Source organism: Sceloporus occidentalis, unplaced genomic scaffold (genome assembly GCF_023333645.1).
Source record: "Sceloporus occidentalis isolate IW3139 unplaced genomic scaffold, rSceOcc1.0.p SCAF_1, whole genome shotgun sequence".
NCBI lineage: Eukaryota > Metazoa > Chordata > Lepidosauria > Squamata > Phrynosomatidae > Sceloporus > Sceloporus occidentalis.
In genome coordinates this window covers 105424260-105440993 of record NW_028316981.1, presented here as the reverse complement: position 1 = coordinate 105440993, position 16734 = coordinate 105424260, and the positions used below count along the sequence as shown (strand labels likewise).

The following is a 16734-nucleotide window of genomic DNA, read 5'->3' as shown; positions in this document are numbered from 1 at the left end:
AAGTTATATCTGATGTTGAAAGAATGTGTTTGAAAATAAAGCTCCATAAAAATGATAGGGTTTGGAAGCTTTGGAGAACAAATATATTTGAGAATCTTGGTTTTATTGTGTCTGTGTGATGAAAAGTAACACAGAGGCTGGACAAAAGGAAGGCACCAAGATGTAAGATGCTTTCTTAGCTTGATTTAATTTTTTTTTTTACTCAGAATAAAATCATTTTGTTCATCCTGATCTGTTAAACGTCATGGCAGTTTGACCATGCAGACATGGAGGGTGCATGGTCCCAAAACAGAGGGAGGGAAAAAACCATTGATTAAATTTACTCATTAGTCGATTTCCTGGAGGGGGGGAGATGAAGCAGAATATAGGGAAGAGCCTGCATAGGAACTGGATGCTAGATCACTCTCACAGTCATGGGCTCAGGATAGGGAACAATCGGGACACAACACAAAAACTGTGCAGTCTTCTCTTGTAGGCAGCAACTGAAGAGGGCGCCAATGGTCAACAATGAATTCCACATAGAAGACCAAATTCACTGGGAAATGTTACCTGAATGTGCTTTGTTATCTCTTAAAATTGGTTTCATCCCTGGCAAGAATGTCTATTAAAATGTTCACACAACAGCCCTTGAACGGAGATATTAAAAAAAAACACGGCCATTCAAGTAACCCAGACTTAATTTTTTTTATTACTCACCCATATATGGTTTTGTGCCAGCAATGGTGGTAACCTGCATGTCTTTATTTAGCATGGTAGCAATATTGAAGTCTGTGATGTGCACATGTCCTAAGGGAGAGATATAGAAACAATATGAAAATTAACATTGCACTTCAATTCTATCTAATTATCTATCTAAGGCAATTAATTTTACCATATATAATTATGATAGAACATGGTTTATAAAGAACGCTTACCATTTTCAACATGTTGCTTAAAGTTGCCATCACTTTCATCACATTTTTCTTATAACACAATGGTCCCAATGCAGTTAAGTATTCAACACGTGCACAAAGAATTACCTTCCCTTAAAAATAGCCTTGCGAACTGTCCCAGTGGAAATGTCAAAAGTGGTCAGGCAATTGGTGGAATAGAGTGTCATTGTCAATATTACCTCAACAGTACTGCTGATCAGAAACCCAAAATAAAATTTTCAGCTATCTGAAAGCAAACACACATTGTGATTTCCCAACAGGGGTGCAAAAACAAAAACTCTGGCTGAAGACAACAATATCAGTAGGAAAAACAACTACTTAAAACACACAGAAAAACCTAAGCAATTTTGTATTCTGGCATGACCAGCTGCCAAGGCGCACAGGAAAATCCATCAGCTATGTTTCACAGAAGAGATCTCATGTGTTGAAAACATACACGTGAAGCAGTCAATGCCACCTTGTTCTGTTAAAATAACAGGCACATTGCCCATGTTTCTCTCTCCATATTAAAGGGCATGAGCATATGAAGCTCCCATGGAAAAATCCTTTTGCAATCAATCTCCTTCTCCCTCACTCCGAACCATGGAAGAGCCACATGCACATACATCTTTATACAGCTATCAAAATGTGGATGCCACTATGGAGTTTATCACATGAAGATCAAGAGTTTATCCTGTAAATATCCTGGGAAAATTGTGTAATTACACAAAACGATTTCACACAACATTGTACAAAACCCACCATTAAAGTGGTCACAAAGAAGCATCAATGTATATCTTTCACTTTTGGAATTTCAGTGACAATGCATTTCCAATATCGCTTTATTTGCGCAATTTCGTGTTATAGTCATTCACACAGTTACTTGCCATTTTCACTTTATTAGGATGCTTTAAATGCACTTTAATCTCTCTTTACTGCTGAAATTAGCCCCTGTGTGATAAACTCCTATGTATAGTTGTACTAGTGGAGATGCAATACCAGTGCTGTCTCATGTGTGCATTCAGCAAAGCTGGGTCACATGGACTCCTATAGTAGCTACACTTCAAAAAGCTCAAAAATACATGCATACTACATACATGAACTAATTTAAATAGTCACTTCTTCACTCCAGGCCACCTGATAGATAGAGACAGCAGCAGGGCAACAACATTCTCAGCATAGTTTCCAAACAACTTTTTCTCAGGCTTTTTGGGGCAGAGGCACGGGGCACAGCAATTGAATTGGCATAAAACTAGGGTTGGGAGAGAATAGTTTTGTTGTTTTTATTAAACAAACAGGTTTTAAATTGTTGTTGTTGTTGTTGAACTGTATTTTTCTTTTTTTGTTTTTGTTTAAACCAGTTTTTCTGTGAGGGGAGGTTCCCATTAATGTATAGGACCACACCAATATAGGACTAAATCAGAAAATGAAACAGGCAATTATTCAATTAGCTGGAGATCCTACACTGAGCAAGGGGTCAGACCTGATGGTCCACAGAGCCCTGTCCAACTCTATGAGTCTATGAAAAATTCCTAATACAACACTTGACACAATAAATCAAATCTAAAAAAGAACAAAGGAGAAAATACTGAGATGATATAGAAAAAGGAGTAATGGAGCATGAGCATTAACAGAAGGCGAGTTCAGATGTAATGATCTAATAACCAAAGTTTCTCAAACCATGAAATAGTATTCTGGTTCTGCATTTGTACAATTTGAGGAATACCAAAGGCAATTCTGTAGTAGTTTAATTCTACAATGGAAGAAGTGGGGATTTGATTTTATGAGGGTTTATTCCCTTCAACCAAATGCAAAGCTATCCGCTTTTGCTCCTACAGACACTGTTTGCCTGATCTAATTCCAAAATTTATTTCCAGTACTGAGAATATGGAGTCTTCTGAGAACTCTATTCTTCCTACACTGGTCCTTGTAGAAAGACATGTTTGAAATTCCATTGGAGGTGCTTTCTATTTTCCAGTGGGAAACCAAATGTTATTTCTTCTCTCTTGCTGCTTTTTCTCACAGTTAGCTCATGGCTGGAGGTGCTGTGGCAGCGTGAAGACACTGCATTGACAGCCTACAGACCCTTCACCTATACCATCTCAGAACAAAATGTAGACTGCATAACCATCACTTCCCCCTTCCTTTGCATGCTTTTTAATATCATCTTTGCCTGAGCTTTTGCTCAGAAACTGTGCCTTTACAGCAGGACTAATAACAGCAATACTACACTATCGATTTTGGAACCAACACTGGTCAAACTTCCCTCTCATCTTCTTACTCTAATACAGTACGTCTGTGGTTTATTCAACCCTTGTTAAAGATATTCTGGCATATTTACCTCTCAGCCCTTCTGTATTTAAACTTCTGAAATCCCTGATGAATACAAAAGTCTGCAGTCTAGTAGGCACATTACTTGTATAGTAAGATGAAGTAAACTGAAAGAATCTTGAACTGTAGATGCAACAGGCTAAATTATTTGCTGCATCCTTCTCTTTCCTCATTCCTCAAGCAGAATGTAACAAAAAATGTATGAGCGTGTGATAGGGACTTTCTGCAAATACATCATTTTGTATCTTGCCCCTAGATCATCGCAGGGACCGGAAAACATATATATACCATAACTGGCTGCCATGGGTTTCTCTCACACTATATAATTGTAATGCAAAGATTCCACATGCCAAACTGCATCCCATTGAATCCTGGGATTTGCAATTTGGTGAAAGACAAGAGTTCTCTGACTAAGAATTCCAAATACCATCTCTGAACTCCAGATCCCAGACTTCCACATGACAAAACCATGGCAGTTAATGAGGAATCAATTGTGTAGTATCAAAAGGCACCAGGGAGACAGTATTTACGAAGCAGTTTATTAGCATATGGATGGGCTGCTTTCTCATTCCTTTCTCAGTCCATTCTCTCTGCTCCAGCCTTAAGTTCCAGTCCACACTCAGTGTCAGCCATATGATTACAAATCTGCTTGGCTCTCTGCCAAGCAGTCTGGTCAAGACCATTTTTATGGGTGGACATTTGCCCATGTGGTGCTGCCTCTGTCTTTTGCCTCCAAACTGGCTAGTAATTTGTGCTGTCAATCTTGCTTAATTCCAGGAAAGGAGCAAAACTGCTTGAAGGACTGTTGCCTTACAAAGTCACTCACACAAATGATGCCAGAAAACATTTGACCCAGCATTGGGGCAGTATTGACAGGCAGAACATGTACAGACTTATCGGCTTTAAGAAAACTGGATATGCTGATGCTCCGGTATATATTCTGGGGAGGCAGGGAAGACTGAGCCAAGAATGATTCTTCAGATTGAGCAAAGAATGATTCCTTGGTTAAAGAAAAAGCAGTGAAAGCCCAGGCCTGCATCACTCTTCGGGGTTGTTCTCACTAGGTGAAACCCCGCGTTCTGAATCGAATCCAAGGAGTGGCGTTCCTATTAGGATCCGATTTAAACCTAGAACGGTTCTATAGCAACCCGCAATCGTCTCCACTACAAATCGAATTGTAGAGCGGAATAAAATTTTGATTCGAGTTTTCCTCATTTAACACGTGTTAAAAAAACACTAGGGTCTGACCTACGTTTTTCCATTGATTCGATTTAGGAACCGGAGCATTTAAATAGGAACGACAGCCTTTGAAAGCGTTAGATGAATGGGAGGAGCGGAGTGCGATGGGGCTGTCCTTGGGGGAGTTGCCCTTTCTGTCCCCATCCGTCTGGCTGTCGCCATTTTTGCTTCCCTCACCCCTTTGTCCGCTGTGGTCTTTCAATAAGAGATAAGGATTATTTTTATTTTTTATTTTAATGGTTTACAGGCGCTTAATCTCTTCAGCGCTTTAAACACCTGAAGTCCCGGCTGCTCAAGGCTTCCCCCAGTGGATTGCAACCTCCCCTCTGTGTGGGGAGAGCCCATTTCTAACGGAGGAGAGGCAGGGAAGGGATGGCTCCTCGCGAGGAGACATTCCCCGCCCGCTTGGGCACTGATCTCGCCCAGGCAGGGAAGGGAAGGCTCCTCGCGAGGAGGCATCTGATCTCACCCAGGCAAGGAAGGGAAAGCTCCTCGCGAGGAGGCATCTGATCTCGCCCAGGCAAGGAAGGGCTCTGATCAATGGGGGGGGGGGGGGATAGAGCCTTTCTCCCTCCATTTCTCAAATGGAATCTGCCTTCTCCTCCAACCCTGGAAAGAGAATCTTTGGGAAGAGTGCTCCCTCCCTGCTTTTCCAGCAGCCTCCTTCATTGATCTCTGTGCTCTCTGAAGGGATTCTCCCTGGCTGTCTTGGGAGAAAGGATGCTGCCCTCCAAAACCTATCCCATAGTTCCTCTGGAAAGAGCTTCGCTTTTTGCCAGAAGCCTCCTTCATTGATCTCTGTGCTCTCTGAAGGGATTCTCCCTGGCTGTCAATGAAATGGAAACGATGCCAAAAGATAAATCACTTCCAAATATTCCGGATTAACGTTACGTCATTCTGACGTACTATTGATTGACAGCTCCAAATAAGGTATGGAGGAGAAGAATCGCTTTATTTAAACACCGATTTCATGCCAAGTAGGAACGCTTGCAGGTAAAAACTTCGATTTAAACAAACAGATGGGAACGATGAACAAAGCGAATCGGATAGCGGGATAAGAACAGTGTTATTTTGAATCGATTTTATTAAAAACGTTGTATTTTAAATCGTTTCAAATCTTAAGTGGGAACAACCTCTTCATTTCTTTTATATTGCTCTCATCTCCTTGCGGGAACTCACATTCATAAAAGAATGACTCATGGATGCCATAATTTAATTCAGGCTTTTGTAATATCTGCAAATGGGAGAGGCGGTGCTGTTCTGGATGAATCATTTGTCAGAATTTAATTATTTAAATGTAATCCCAAGTTTCTTGAAAAGCAAAACTAACTGGTACACTGAACTATAAACCTCAATTATTGGAAGTCTGAGGGTGTTTCAGGGGTTTTGACAGTCATATAGTAATTAGCTTTCAAGATCAGATGGAATCTGGTGTCTTCATGGTGAATATGGTAAAGTCTAGTATAAATAAAATGGGCGAGCTATCTGTGGTTTTTTACAGCACTCCATAATTCTGCTTAATGTCATATGCATCCCTCTTCTTCCCAACCCCAGCAGTACTTTTTCTTCCTTTCTTCTGCCCTTCCCTTTTTACTCCTGCTTCTGCTAAATTTGTTTGTATATGAATTGAAAAACTGAATAAAATAATTACCAAAATGCTGTAACATAAAAAAGAAGTTCAGTACTATATGTTGGATCCCCCATTGTTTATGCTTTATGTTAAACTTTAATAGATTCACCTAGACTTCTATTCTACACTCTGAATGCATCAGATACTGTATGATCTTGGAAACTAAACAAGGTCAGGTCTTGTTATTATGTGGATGGGAGACCACCAGGGAACACCAGGTGTTGTAGGCTATATTTCAGAAGAAGGCAATGTCAACAACCTCTGCATATGCCTTCCCTAAGAAAACCCTATGAAATTAATGGGGTCATCATAAATAAATACTGTAGGTGCCTTGAAGACACAGACACAGACAGACACACACACACACCATTTTGACTCTCATTCTTTTTCCCTTCAGGCTTACTGTGCCTTTAGAATTCATGACTGCTACATATCAATCCTGCTTTTCTCTCTCAATGACCAGCCACCGAGCAAAAGCATGTTAATTTTCAACTTGCAAAATGAGGCAAACTTGTGCTAAAATAATCAGACATCTTCTCCCTCTTAGGGGAGCTCCTAAAGAGAATATACACATTCACAGAGGCAAAAGGGTTGTTTAGTGCATAAGATCTGCCTAACAGAACTAACTGTTTTTATATTAAAATCTTTAGGTTTTCAAAGAAGGGCTAACCAATCTGATTCTGGGACAATCTGCATGTTCCTTTGTTTAAACCTTGTCCTGAACTGACTGGGGGAAATTCAGGATCTTTTTTTGCCTGAAAACCGGAGGTCTGGCCATCTTTCTTTCTTGAAAGTGTTGAATCAGGGTAGTGAACCATCATTGTTCAGTATCTTCTGTTATGGTTAGAGCTTTGTGGACAACTGAGATGTATTATAAATGCATTTATTATGTAGCTTTGTACTTCTATTATACTTGTAATCAATAAAACAGAGAAGCTGTATCTTTTCCCTTTTGTAGTCTGGATTCCCATTCCTGAGTACACTATGGCTGGAAAATTGATGGAAGCATACTCTGGCATAACCTCCTGTTATGCCTGCATAAATTCCCCTTTGGTTACTGTGGAATCAGGTATTGAGTACCTCCTTTGGGAACACCTCCTAATAAACAATTCCAGCTTGAAGACAGTGGGCTGTTCTCCCCTGAACAGTGACTGTTATCATAGACCTCCAGCAAGAAGCTTTTCATTGACTATCCATGTACTGTGGGGTGTCTTCAAGCTCTGAGAACAGCAGAAACCCAGCACAGAAATTCTGGCAAAGATTTATAATACATTAGCATTTAATGAGAATGTGGGCCTATCTGTTTATCACTAGAAAACCTTCCTTCTAACCAGCAACAGTAAGTACACACAAACGCCATCAAAAATTATTGTGGCCTTTGTAGAAATGTTGTGAAGTTGTCTAAATTCTTATCATACCTTTGGATGAAAATGAAGGTTCAGCAAAGATAAGAGTCAGGAGTGAGCCTAGTTTTAAAATACTAAACTTGATCAAAACAATTACTTTAGGCTTTCTGTTATGCTACCTTAATGTCTTAAATCTGTGCGTGTATAGATGTTTACAATCTCAGACAAATTTTGCTAAACATAAGATAACTGGTCACCTAAATGTGATTGTCATCACTTGACCTTGGTGAAAATATGCGTGTTTTTAGACATTTGTGAAATTGTTCTAGTAATGTCAATATCTGTATGTAGATGCCAACAGTCATGAAACTGTTTAAGTTTTTATAATTTTATATTGCAAAGCTTAATGATAACATTACTAAGCAAAAGTGAAACCATCTTGTACCACGCAAATCTATAGAGTTGTTGAATTTTAAGGCTGCTTCCTAACCACTGACCTAACATTTTCTGACACTTTGGCATAAACCTAGCAAAAGGGCAACAGATTGAACTAGAGTTTGAAATACTGTCCCCAAGGATAGAAAGCCAATGAAAATAAGCACAGTCTTAGCAGTCTATATATAGATACTGATGCTACAAAAACAATGGCTCAAGGAAAAAGCAAAACCAAAATTGAACTCTAGGTAAAAGGCTCTTTGCACGCATGAATGGAATCACACACCTCTCCTGCTACGGTTGGGGAAACACACACAGAAATTGCAAAAAGGAAAGAGGACACTGATTTCAAGGACATATATCAAAAAGACAATACCAAATAAATCCCATTGCCACTACACATACCACATCTCTGAATGTCATCAGAATAGATCTGAAAGAAATTTAAAACTGAAAAGCCATTGGAGCAGTTCTTATTTTCAACAAAGTCCCCCGCATCAACATGCCTGTGACAATGATATGGGGTCCTACTGACTGTACATGCTCCAACAATCAGTGTGATTCTCCACTTTTGAACTCTTCATTAGTGTGAATGCTGTTTGTTATCCTTCAGATGCATCACCATGACAAAATTATCCAAGAGAAAAGCATGATTATTAGTGGCAGAATAAACATAGCAGCCTTGTTCAGACATGACATTAAACCATTTTATTTTGTTACAGTTCTATCCCACCCCTCTTCCTTCATGGAATTCAATGATGCACAGAGGATTCCCTGGTGGTTTCCATCCAGGCACTCTCCAAAACCAAATGTGCTTTGCTTCAGCAAGATACTCCAGCTGGACTGATCACATCCCCCTTTTGTTTCCTAGGAATTTGTACCAGGTCAGACTACTGGTCCATCTGGATCTATATTGTCTACTCAGTGGCAACATCTCTCCAGGAGTCCAAAGAGGCCTCTCCCATCATCTGCTAACTGATTCTGTTAACTAGCAAGGCCAGAGATCAAATCTGTAAGCTGCTGGATACAAACCATGGGCTCTACAGGGCTGTGCAGACCGGCTTTAAATGCCGGCTTGGGGGTGGAGTCAGGGCATGGTATCCACATGATGCATGCCTTGTCTCTGGCCCCAGGATGGTGTGACACCGCACACTACTCCACATAGCATGCAACATCATGGCACTCCTCTGGTGCTACATCCACATGACACAGCGCTGAAGGATTGCTGTAAAGGTGCAGCTCCTTTTTGTGCCCTGCAGAGGCCAGATCAAGGCCACAGTGTGTGGCTGCCATGGCCCCGATCTGGCCTTGATGTGCACAGCCCCTACTACTGAATTGTACTCCTCCTTTATTGTTCTTCATTCATTTGTGCTGGAAAAACACACAGTAAAATTTTTACTTTCAGTTTTGAATAAGCCATAGTTTCTTGAGTTCAGACCAGAGGGTGGAAGTATGATTTGTTACATTTAATTATGTCCATTTTCCCAATAATAATGGTATGACAGCATTATTGTTGTTGCTGTTGCTGTGTGCCTTCAAGGCATTTCCAAATTAAAGCAACTCTAAGGTGAACGTATCATGGGATTTGTTCAGAGGGGATTTGCCTTTGCCTTCCTCTGGGGCTAAGAGAGTGTGATTGGCCTGAGGTCAATCTGTGGGTTTCCATGGCTGTGTGGGGATTCAAACTCTGGTCTCCTAATGTCCCAGTCCAATGAATAAACCACTACAACATGCTGGCTCTCATGATAGTATTATACCTGGAACTTAATAAGGAATAACTTCATCCCATTCATGGCATAACAGTTTATTTTAGTGAAGGGGCAAACCCCTCTGAAGAAACTTAAACACCATGATGGTTTCACCTTGGGGTCATCATAAGTCAGAAATGACTTGAAGGCACACAACAACAATAAACAGTATCACTAGAAGAGGAATATCACATGTTGGCTCTCACTGTGTCAACATGTTAGTGCCTTATACTATTGTGGGTGTAGAGATGACTACAAGGTGAACAGGAAGTGAATGTCCATCAGTGATACCTTTATTGGCCAACCAAAATGCACAATATACTTGTTGCAAGCTTTCAAAGCTCCATAAGGCAAGGTATTACAAACCAAACAGGAGGGGGGAAAAACAACTGAAGATATTAGTCAGACACCTGTATGTTGTTTCAGTTCTTAGTAAAGATGTCATGATGGGGAGGATATCTTTTGCAGGCAGGCTCCTCCTGCTTCTGGCCATGCAGCAATAGGGAGATTTTCAAAGTCCAGGAAATTAAAGTCAATTTGCATCTCAACAGGGACACCTCTTCTGCAATCTTTTGCAGAAAGTGAATGTGTTTTGTATCACAGGGTTCTATCATTCAGATTAGGGGTTGTCTGTTTTTATAATGTAACTCAGGGGTAGGCAACCTTTTTGAGCCGGGGGCCGGGTTGCTGTCCCTCAGACAACTGGGGGGGGCCGACGCAGTGGGGTGGATCTTCCACCCTCCGGGGGCGGGGCCACATGCTGGGGGTGGAGCTTCCACCCTCCAGGGGTGGGGCCGCATGCTGGGGGTGGAGCTTCCACCCTCCAGGGGTGGGGCCGCATGCTGGGGGTGGAGCTTCCACCCTCCAGGGGCGGGCCGCATGCTCCGCCCCCAGAGTGGTGATAATAATAATAATAATAATAATAATAACAACACTAACAGTTACTAGCATGGAAACTACTAAAATGCAATTCAGAATAGAAGGGAGAAAGCATGCACCACTGTCTCAACCCAGAAAAGCACAAGGAGCTGAGAGTAGTTTTTACAAAGAGACCACCAAGGGCAAGTAAATAATAATAATACTAACAAGTTACTACTAAAATGCAATTCAGAATAGAAGGGAGAAAGCATGCACCACTGTCTCAACCCAGAAAAGCACAAGGAGCTGAGAGTAGTTTTTGCAAAGAGACCACCAAGGGCAAGTAAATAATAATAATACTAACAAGTTACTAGCATGGAAACTACTAAAATGCAATTCAGAATAGAAGGCTAACCCCGCTCCCCTAAAGAAGCAACCAACCTCTCTCTGGCTTGCTCTTGCTCTTGCTCTTGCTGCCTGGCTGGCTCCTCCTTCTTCCTCCTCCTCCTTTCCCTGCTCTTCTATTCATAAGGAGGAGGAGGGCAGAGGGCAAGGTGGAGCCCTGTTGGAGTGCTGCAGGGGCTGCACCTGGCCTCCTAATGGGCGCCGCAATTTTGTTTTTCAAAATGGCGGCCGAAGTCTCGCGCGACCTCAGGATGGCAAAGGTCACGCGAGACTTCGACCGCCATTTTGAAAAACAAAATGGCGGCCGGAGCGGCGCGAAAACGGGGGAAATCGGCGGCAATCGGCGGCAGGACTGCGCAGGGGCTGGCAGGAAGGCCTTGGCGGGCCGGATCCAGCCCGTGGGCCGCAGGTTGCCGACCCCTGATGTAACTATTTAAGTCATCTTTGAGAAACAGGAAAGTAAAGGATATAAAGGCATCCTGTTGTACCTTTAAGACTTACTGAGAAAAAAAAAAGAAGACATTTCCAGTATAAGCCTTTGTGGACTCCAGTCCAGTGTCATCAGATGCAGATGCTAGGAGTGCTAGAAATCTATTTTTCTTAGTTAGTTGTGAACATGCTATACAGGATTCTTTTATACCTTTGTATGCTGAAACAGACTAACAGCAAAAACCCAGCAAATCCTGATATAAGATTGTATGATGGGAGGGTGGAAGCACAGTCAGAGCTAGACTGTCAGAACAGTAGCAGAGGAGCTGTTTTCATTTCCCCACAGCTGCACCTGAATTGCTTCATTCCCACCTTGAAGAAGGTCGGACCCCTGCTGCATCCTGACTGGTTAATTGTCCCAAAGCCAGCACCAAGCTCACAGGCCTCTGACACCAAGAAAGATGTGTGCCATGGAAAAAAATGGTGGCTCCTGTCCCACACCTCCTTAACCAAGCCTCTAGTTAAGTCAGGAACTATTGCTTTACTCCCATCACCCTCATCACTGGCTAGGATAGTGGACATGGATGGGTAACTGGAGCTCTAAAATATCTGGAGCCTTAGGCTCCATAGGCCAGTAACTCTGGATGGCTACCTGCTGGAGAAGCTTTAGATGGGGATTCTGCACTGAGCAGAGCATTGGATTAACTCATGAGGCCCTTCCAAATCTATGATTCCAGGATTCCAAGGTTGTTTGAATTCAAGGAGAGTAAAGTGCTACTTTTATTTAACAGTAGCTACCTCCTTTTTGTGCCTTTAATCTTTAATCTTTTTGTCTTAAGTCTTTAATGCTTGAACAACCCACTTCCCAAGGTCTTGTTCAGATACATTGGGAAAGAATAGTTTAGTCAAAACCCAAAGTGGAACTTTTTAGTCTCTTCTCCGTATACATGAAAAAGGTAACACATGAAAAATGGACCACCATGCTGGGAGATAAAGATGGGTACCAGTTTTAAATGAAAAACACAAACCCTACAACATAAAAGTTTTAATGATGAAATTTGTCATTTTTAACTAATTCAGTAGGTAAATAGATGTCTGCCGCAACTAACAAGATTGTGGTGTTCTCCCAGCAATGGGAGTTTCATGTATTGCACATTACTGTAGCAGAAAACAATTGGAACTTACCATGCTCATCCAACAAGATGTTATCGGGCTTTATATCCCTAAAATTTAAAAAAAATGGAAAGAAAGAGAGACAACAAAACTATCAGTTCAGAACAATGCTATAATTTATAAATATGGCTATAAAAAAACTGGCAGCATCTGACGTTTCTCATATAATTTAAATTCACTGGGATAGAGGAAATATACATAATAGGTTTAAGATACCTGGACCTTTTGATCAGCAAGGATGATATAATAATTATATTACAATATTATAATAATAGTAATACCAGGACCTGATCAGCATGTCATTTGGATTTCTTTGCTCCCTTCTGACTAATCTTCACATTCACTGAGGAAGGACACAGGCGTTGTGAAACTACATATCCCAGGTTTCCATAGGGCAGAGCAATATATATTGTTGTGAGCTATTTCTGTTATAATTCAAGCTTGGTCTTGGATGAATTATTAAGACTTACCATCCTTACAGTCCCGCCCTGAGTACAAAAACTGTTGGAATTCTGAGATAGTTACTTCATAGTTCTAGGAAATGAACCGACTGGAAAAATTTGAGCTATCACTTTCATGCTATTTGGCAGCATATTGTCTTCCCTTCTTTCCCCTTTGCCTTCTAATTTTTAAGCCTTTTCAGCCAAAGTTCATCACTATAGAAATGCAGTTAATCATAACATCCTCATTTGCCACCTCACTATTATATGACAATATGTTCAGCCTAATATATTTGGTGATATGCTAAATACTGTCTATCATTGAGGTGGTGCATGCATGAAGCCCATGACTTTAGATAAGAGCTGGAGGCACAACCTTTTAGCTTCTGCTCTAGATCAGTCAACCAGGTTTGTCTCTAAAGAACGTCCTCAACACCCATCTTAAACTGGCAGCTCCCTGTTATGCCATCTACAGGTGCAGCTAAAATGTCAAAAATAAAAGTACTGTTCAATATTGGAAACTCTGCTCTGTTTACTTAGTCAGAATAATCAAATAGCAAAGAGAGAGAAAGTACTTTGGCTGGAGAAATATATGGTTTTTAAATTTTTTGTATTTTTGTATTTATTTGAAACATTTGTATACTGCATCAAAACTATCTACATATTTGTCACATAGCCAAAGTGTTGCTTTTAAACAAAAAAATGTAAGAAACAATAATGCTCATACAGTATTTTTAATTCGAGTACCAGAGAATCCATGAGCCACTAAATCTAAACATTTAAGAATTTGTATGTTTATTTAATTTATATGATGCTTTACTCAAAACCTGGGGCCTAAAAACAAGATCAGCTTAAAAATGCGGATAAAAAACATAAACACTGTTAAACAAACATCACACTAAAATGCCATTCAATTTTAAAAAGTATAAAAATCCTTTGAAAACAATAAAAATACAGCAGTAAACACAGAAAAGGCTTGTATAGTAATATAAATAACAATAGTTGGTCCAGTCACCACATCTCAGCCTGATTTATCTCACAGGATTGTTGCAAGGATAAAAAAAGTGCTGAAAAGATTACGGCTTCTGTTCCTTGGAATTAAGCTGGAAAATAAATGTAATACAGGTTCAGTCTTCCTTGTCTGAAATGCTTGGGATCAGAGAGGTGCTTTGGATTTTTTTTAATCTTGAAATAACTTTATTTGTATATATGTACATAACAAGATATCTTGGAGATGGGAACCAAGTCTAAACACAAAATTCATTTATATTCCATATACACCTTACACACATAGCCCAAAGGTAATTTTATACAATATTTTAAATATTGTTCATGAAACAAACTTTGTGTAGCTTGAACTCTCAGAAAGCAAAGGTGTCATAATCTTGGCCACCCATAAAAAAAGTTTTGGGTTTGGAATATTTTGGATTTCAGAATTCCAGATAAGGAAGACTCATCTTGGAACTACACACACTCCATGAGAAAGCTGCTGAAAATGGTTCCTCAAAGCAAGGTTCTGTGAGTGGGACTTAGCTCATTGTGCAGGTGAGCCCAACTGTGTCAGATGTCTCTACTTCAGCTGCCACCAGGAAGCCATAGCAATGGACTAAAATGCTGCATGCATTTGGCCCAACTCATATTATGATCCCAACAAAAACAGAATATCCTTCCCTATGATAGTCTTTGGTGTTATCAGGATGTGGCAATTGGCTGATGTTCACAAATGGTGCACCATAGAAAGAACACTGGGATTAAAAGAGAAAAATTTATACCATTAAAAGTGTGTGTGTGTGCATATATATAACTAATATTGTGAGGAAAAGGAACAGAACAATTAAATCAAATTCATTCACTGTAGCAATTGTTCGGACCTGTTTTAAATGAACGCCCCATGCTGTGTTTTTAATAATGAAGGTAAAAAATACATTGAAAAAATATTCCACTTTAGGAAGAGCATTCTGGGCCCATTCTTTGAAATGTAACAGAGAGCAGTAATATAAAATTTTGCTGGTAAAGGCTGTTATCTGTGGCAGGACGTGGGCTTGAGTACCAGTACTTTCAGATATGACACACAATCACAGATTAATTATAAAGAAAATGATACAAGTCTATTTACAATGGACTGGCATTATGTATGTATGTATGTATGTATGTATGTATATGTATTGAAAGAAGTATAAAATACACTTGGCAGAGCTATGAAATAGTATTCTGGATAATGTAATCTCGAATAGGACCTCAAAACAGCATATATTACATATTACAGTAAAACATTGTTGAGAACTTTTCCCTTCTTTTTTGGCTATGCTTATTTTTCCAAGTGGTTGTAAACATTAGTATGCCTTTACCAGGTAATGATTTTCAATGATTCTTTTTTTAAAAGATTATATAAATGAAAATTGCAAAGATATTTTCCCTTGGAACAAGCACAGCAGGTAGCACAGGCTTTGACATTTCTATTTCTTTCCTTAATGCATCACACTCCTTTTCCCAAACCCATAGTACCCTCAGTGAGGCATTTAGGACATGCTTAGTCCATTACAGGTAGTTTTACAAAATAGTAAAAAGCTCCCATTGCGTAAAGGTGCAATTGCAGAAATAATCTAATGGCAAAAAATCTCAGTATATTTTTGAGTGTATCGATTGGCCTGCAGCAGGCCTCCTCCACAGCAACTCAGCTACATGGTGAGGCAACTAGTCTGTGTTCTGGATATGACTTTCAGGTTTTCTTTTAACAAAAATGCTTTTATATAAGTGACATACTGTTCTTTCTTTCAAAGCCTCTCTATTCTCTATGCTAAATATTAGCCTCACCTAGGGTTGCCATAAGTCAGGAGCTCCAAACCGGGACAAATGTAGGACAAATGTAGGGCAACATTTTCAAATGTAGGACACATTTTTTATAAAAATGGAGGACGTGCAAAAAAACTGAGGATTTTTAAAAAATGTTAATATAAATGCATGTTTTTTAGGCATGATCAAAATGGAGGACATTTTGGCATTATTCCTAGACAGATGGCAGAAATGGACTTGCCCTTGGGTTCAACTGTACTTGTCAGAAGTGTGTACTTGGTCAAGGGACTGTGGTTTTTCTTCACTGCACATGAGTTTGTAAAAATCACAGCAAGTTACATTGGCCGTGCCTCAGAGGCTTGTTGATATCAATATCACCACCATCATCATCATCATCATCATCATCATCACTATAATTGTCTAAGAAAGGCAGACTTGTTAGCATTCAAAGCGCCATAAATACACAGAAAATGCACTTGCATATATTTAATAATAAAAAATAATGGGGAAAAAATAAAAAACAAGGCAGGGGTGTATATATTTAATAATAAAAATTAATGTAATAAAATAAAACAAGCAATAATAAAAATTAAAGAAATAAAAAAAATAAAAAGCAATAATAAAAATTAATAAAATAAAATAAAATAAAATAAGTATTTTATATTTTTAAAAATAATTTAAAAACCCCAAAAAACCAAGGCAGACCTAATGGCCACTGACTCAGCTTTCCTCCTCCTCCTCCTCCTCCTCTGGCCCAATTCTGCCCTGGCCTTCAGGCATCCTTCCTCCGGCTCCTTCCTCCTCCTCCTTAGGATGGCTGGCGCGTGTGCGCGTGCGGAGGGAAGCGGGGCAGGCGCACGCTGCCGCTGGCTCCTGCTGAGGCCTGGGCGTTGCGCGCCGAGGAGCCCGTCCTCTTTGGCCAGCTGGCCAATGGCTGGCTGGCCAAAGCAAGGGACGAGCTCCTGTTTAGAACAGAATCATAGAGTTGGAAGAGAC

At 40.1% G+C, this 16734-nt stretch overlaps 1 protein-coding gene across 3 annotated transcripts in view; it reads right to left on the bottom strand.

Moving 5' to 3' along the window:
- The window catches only part of STK32A (serine/threonine kinase 32A), a 111570-nt gene that overhangs the window by 22513 nt on the left and 72323 nt on the right, over positions 1-16734 (bottom strand). For all 3 annotated transcript variants that reach the window (XM_089531467.1, XM_089531474.1, XM_089531482.1), the window contains exons 6-7: positions 12518-12555; positions 697-786 (exon numbers count right to left, since the gene is read on the bottom strand). In XM_089531467.1, the coding sequence (XP_089387593.1) occupies positions 697-786; positions 12518-12555 (128 nt within the window). The remainder of the gene's footprint in view (positions 1-696; positions 787-12517; positions 12556-16734) is intronic.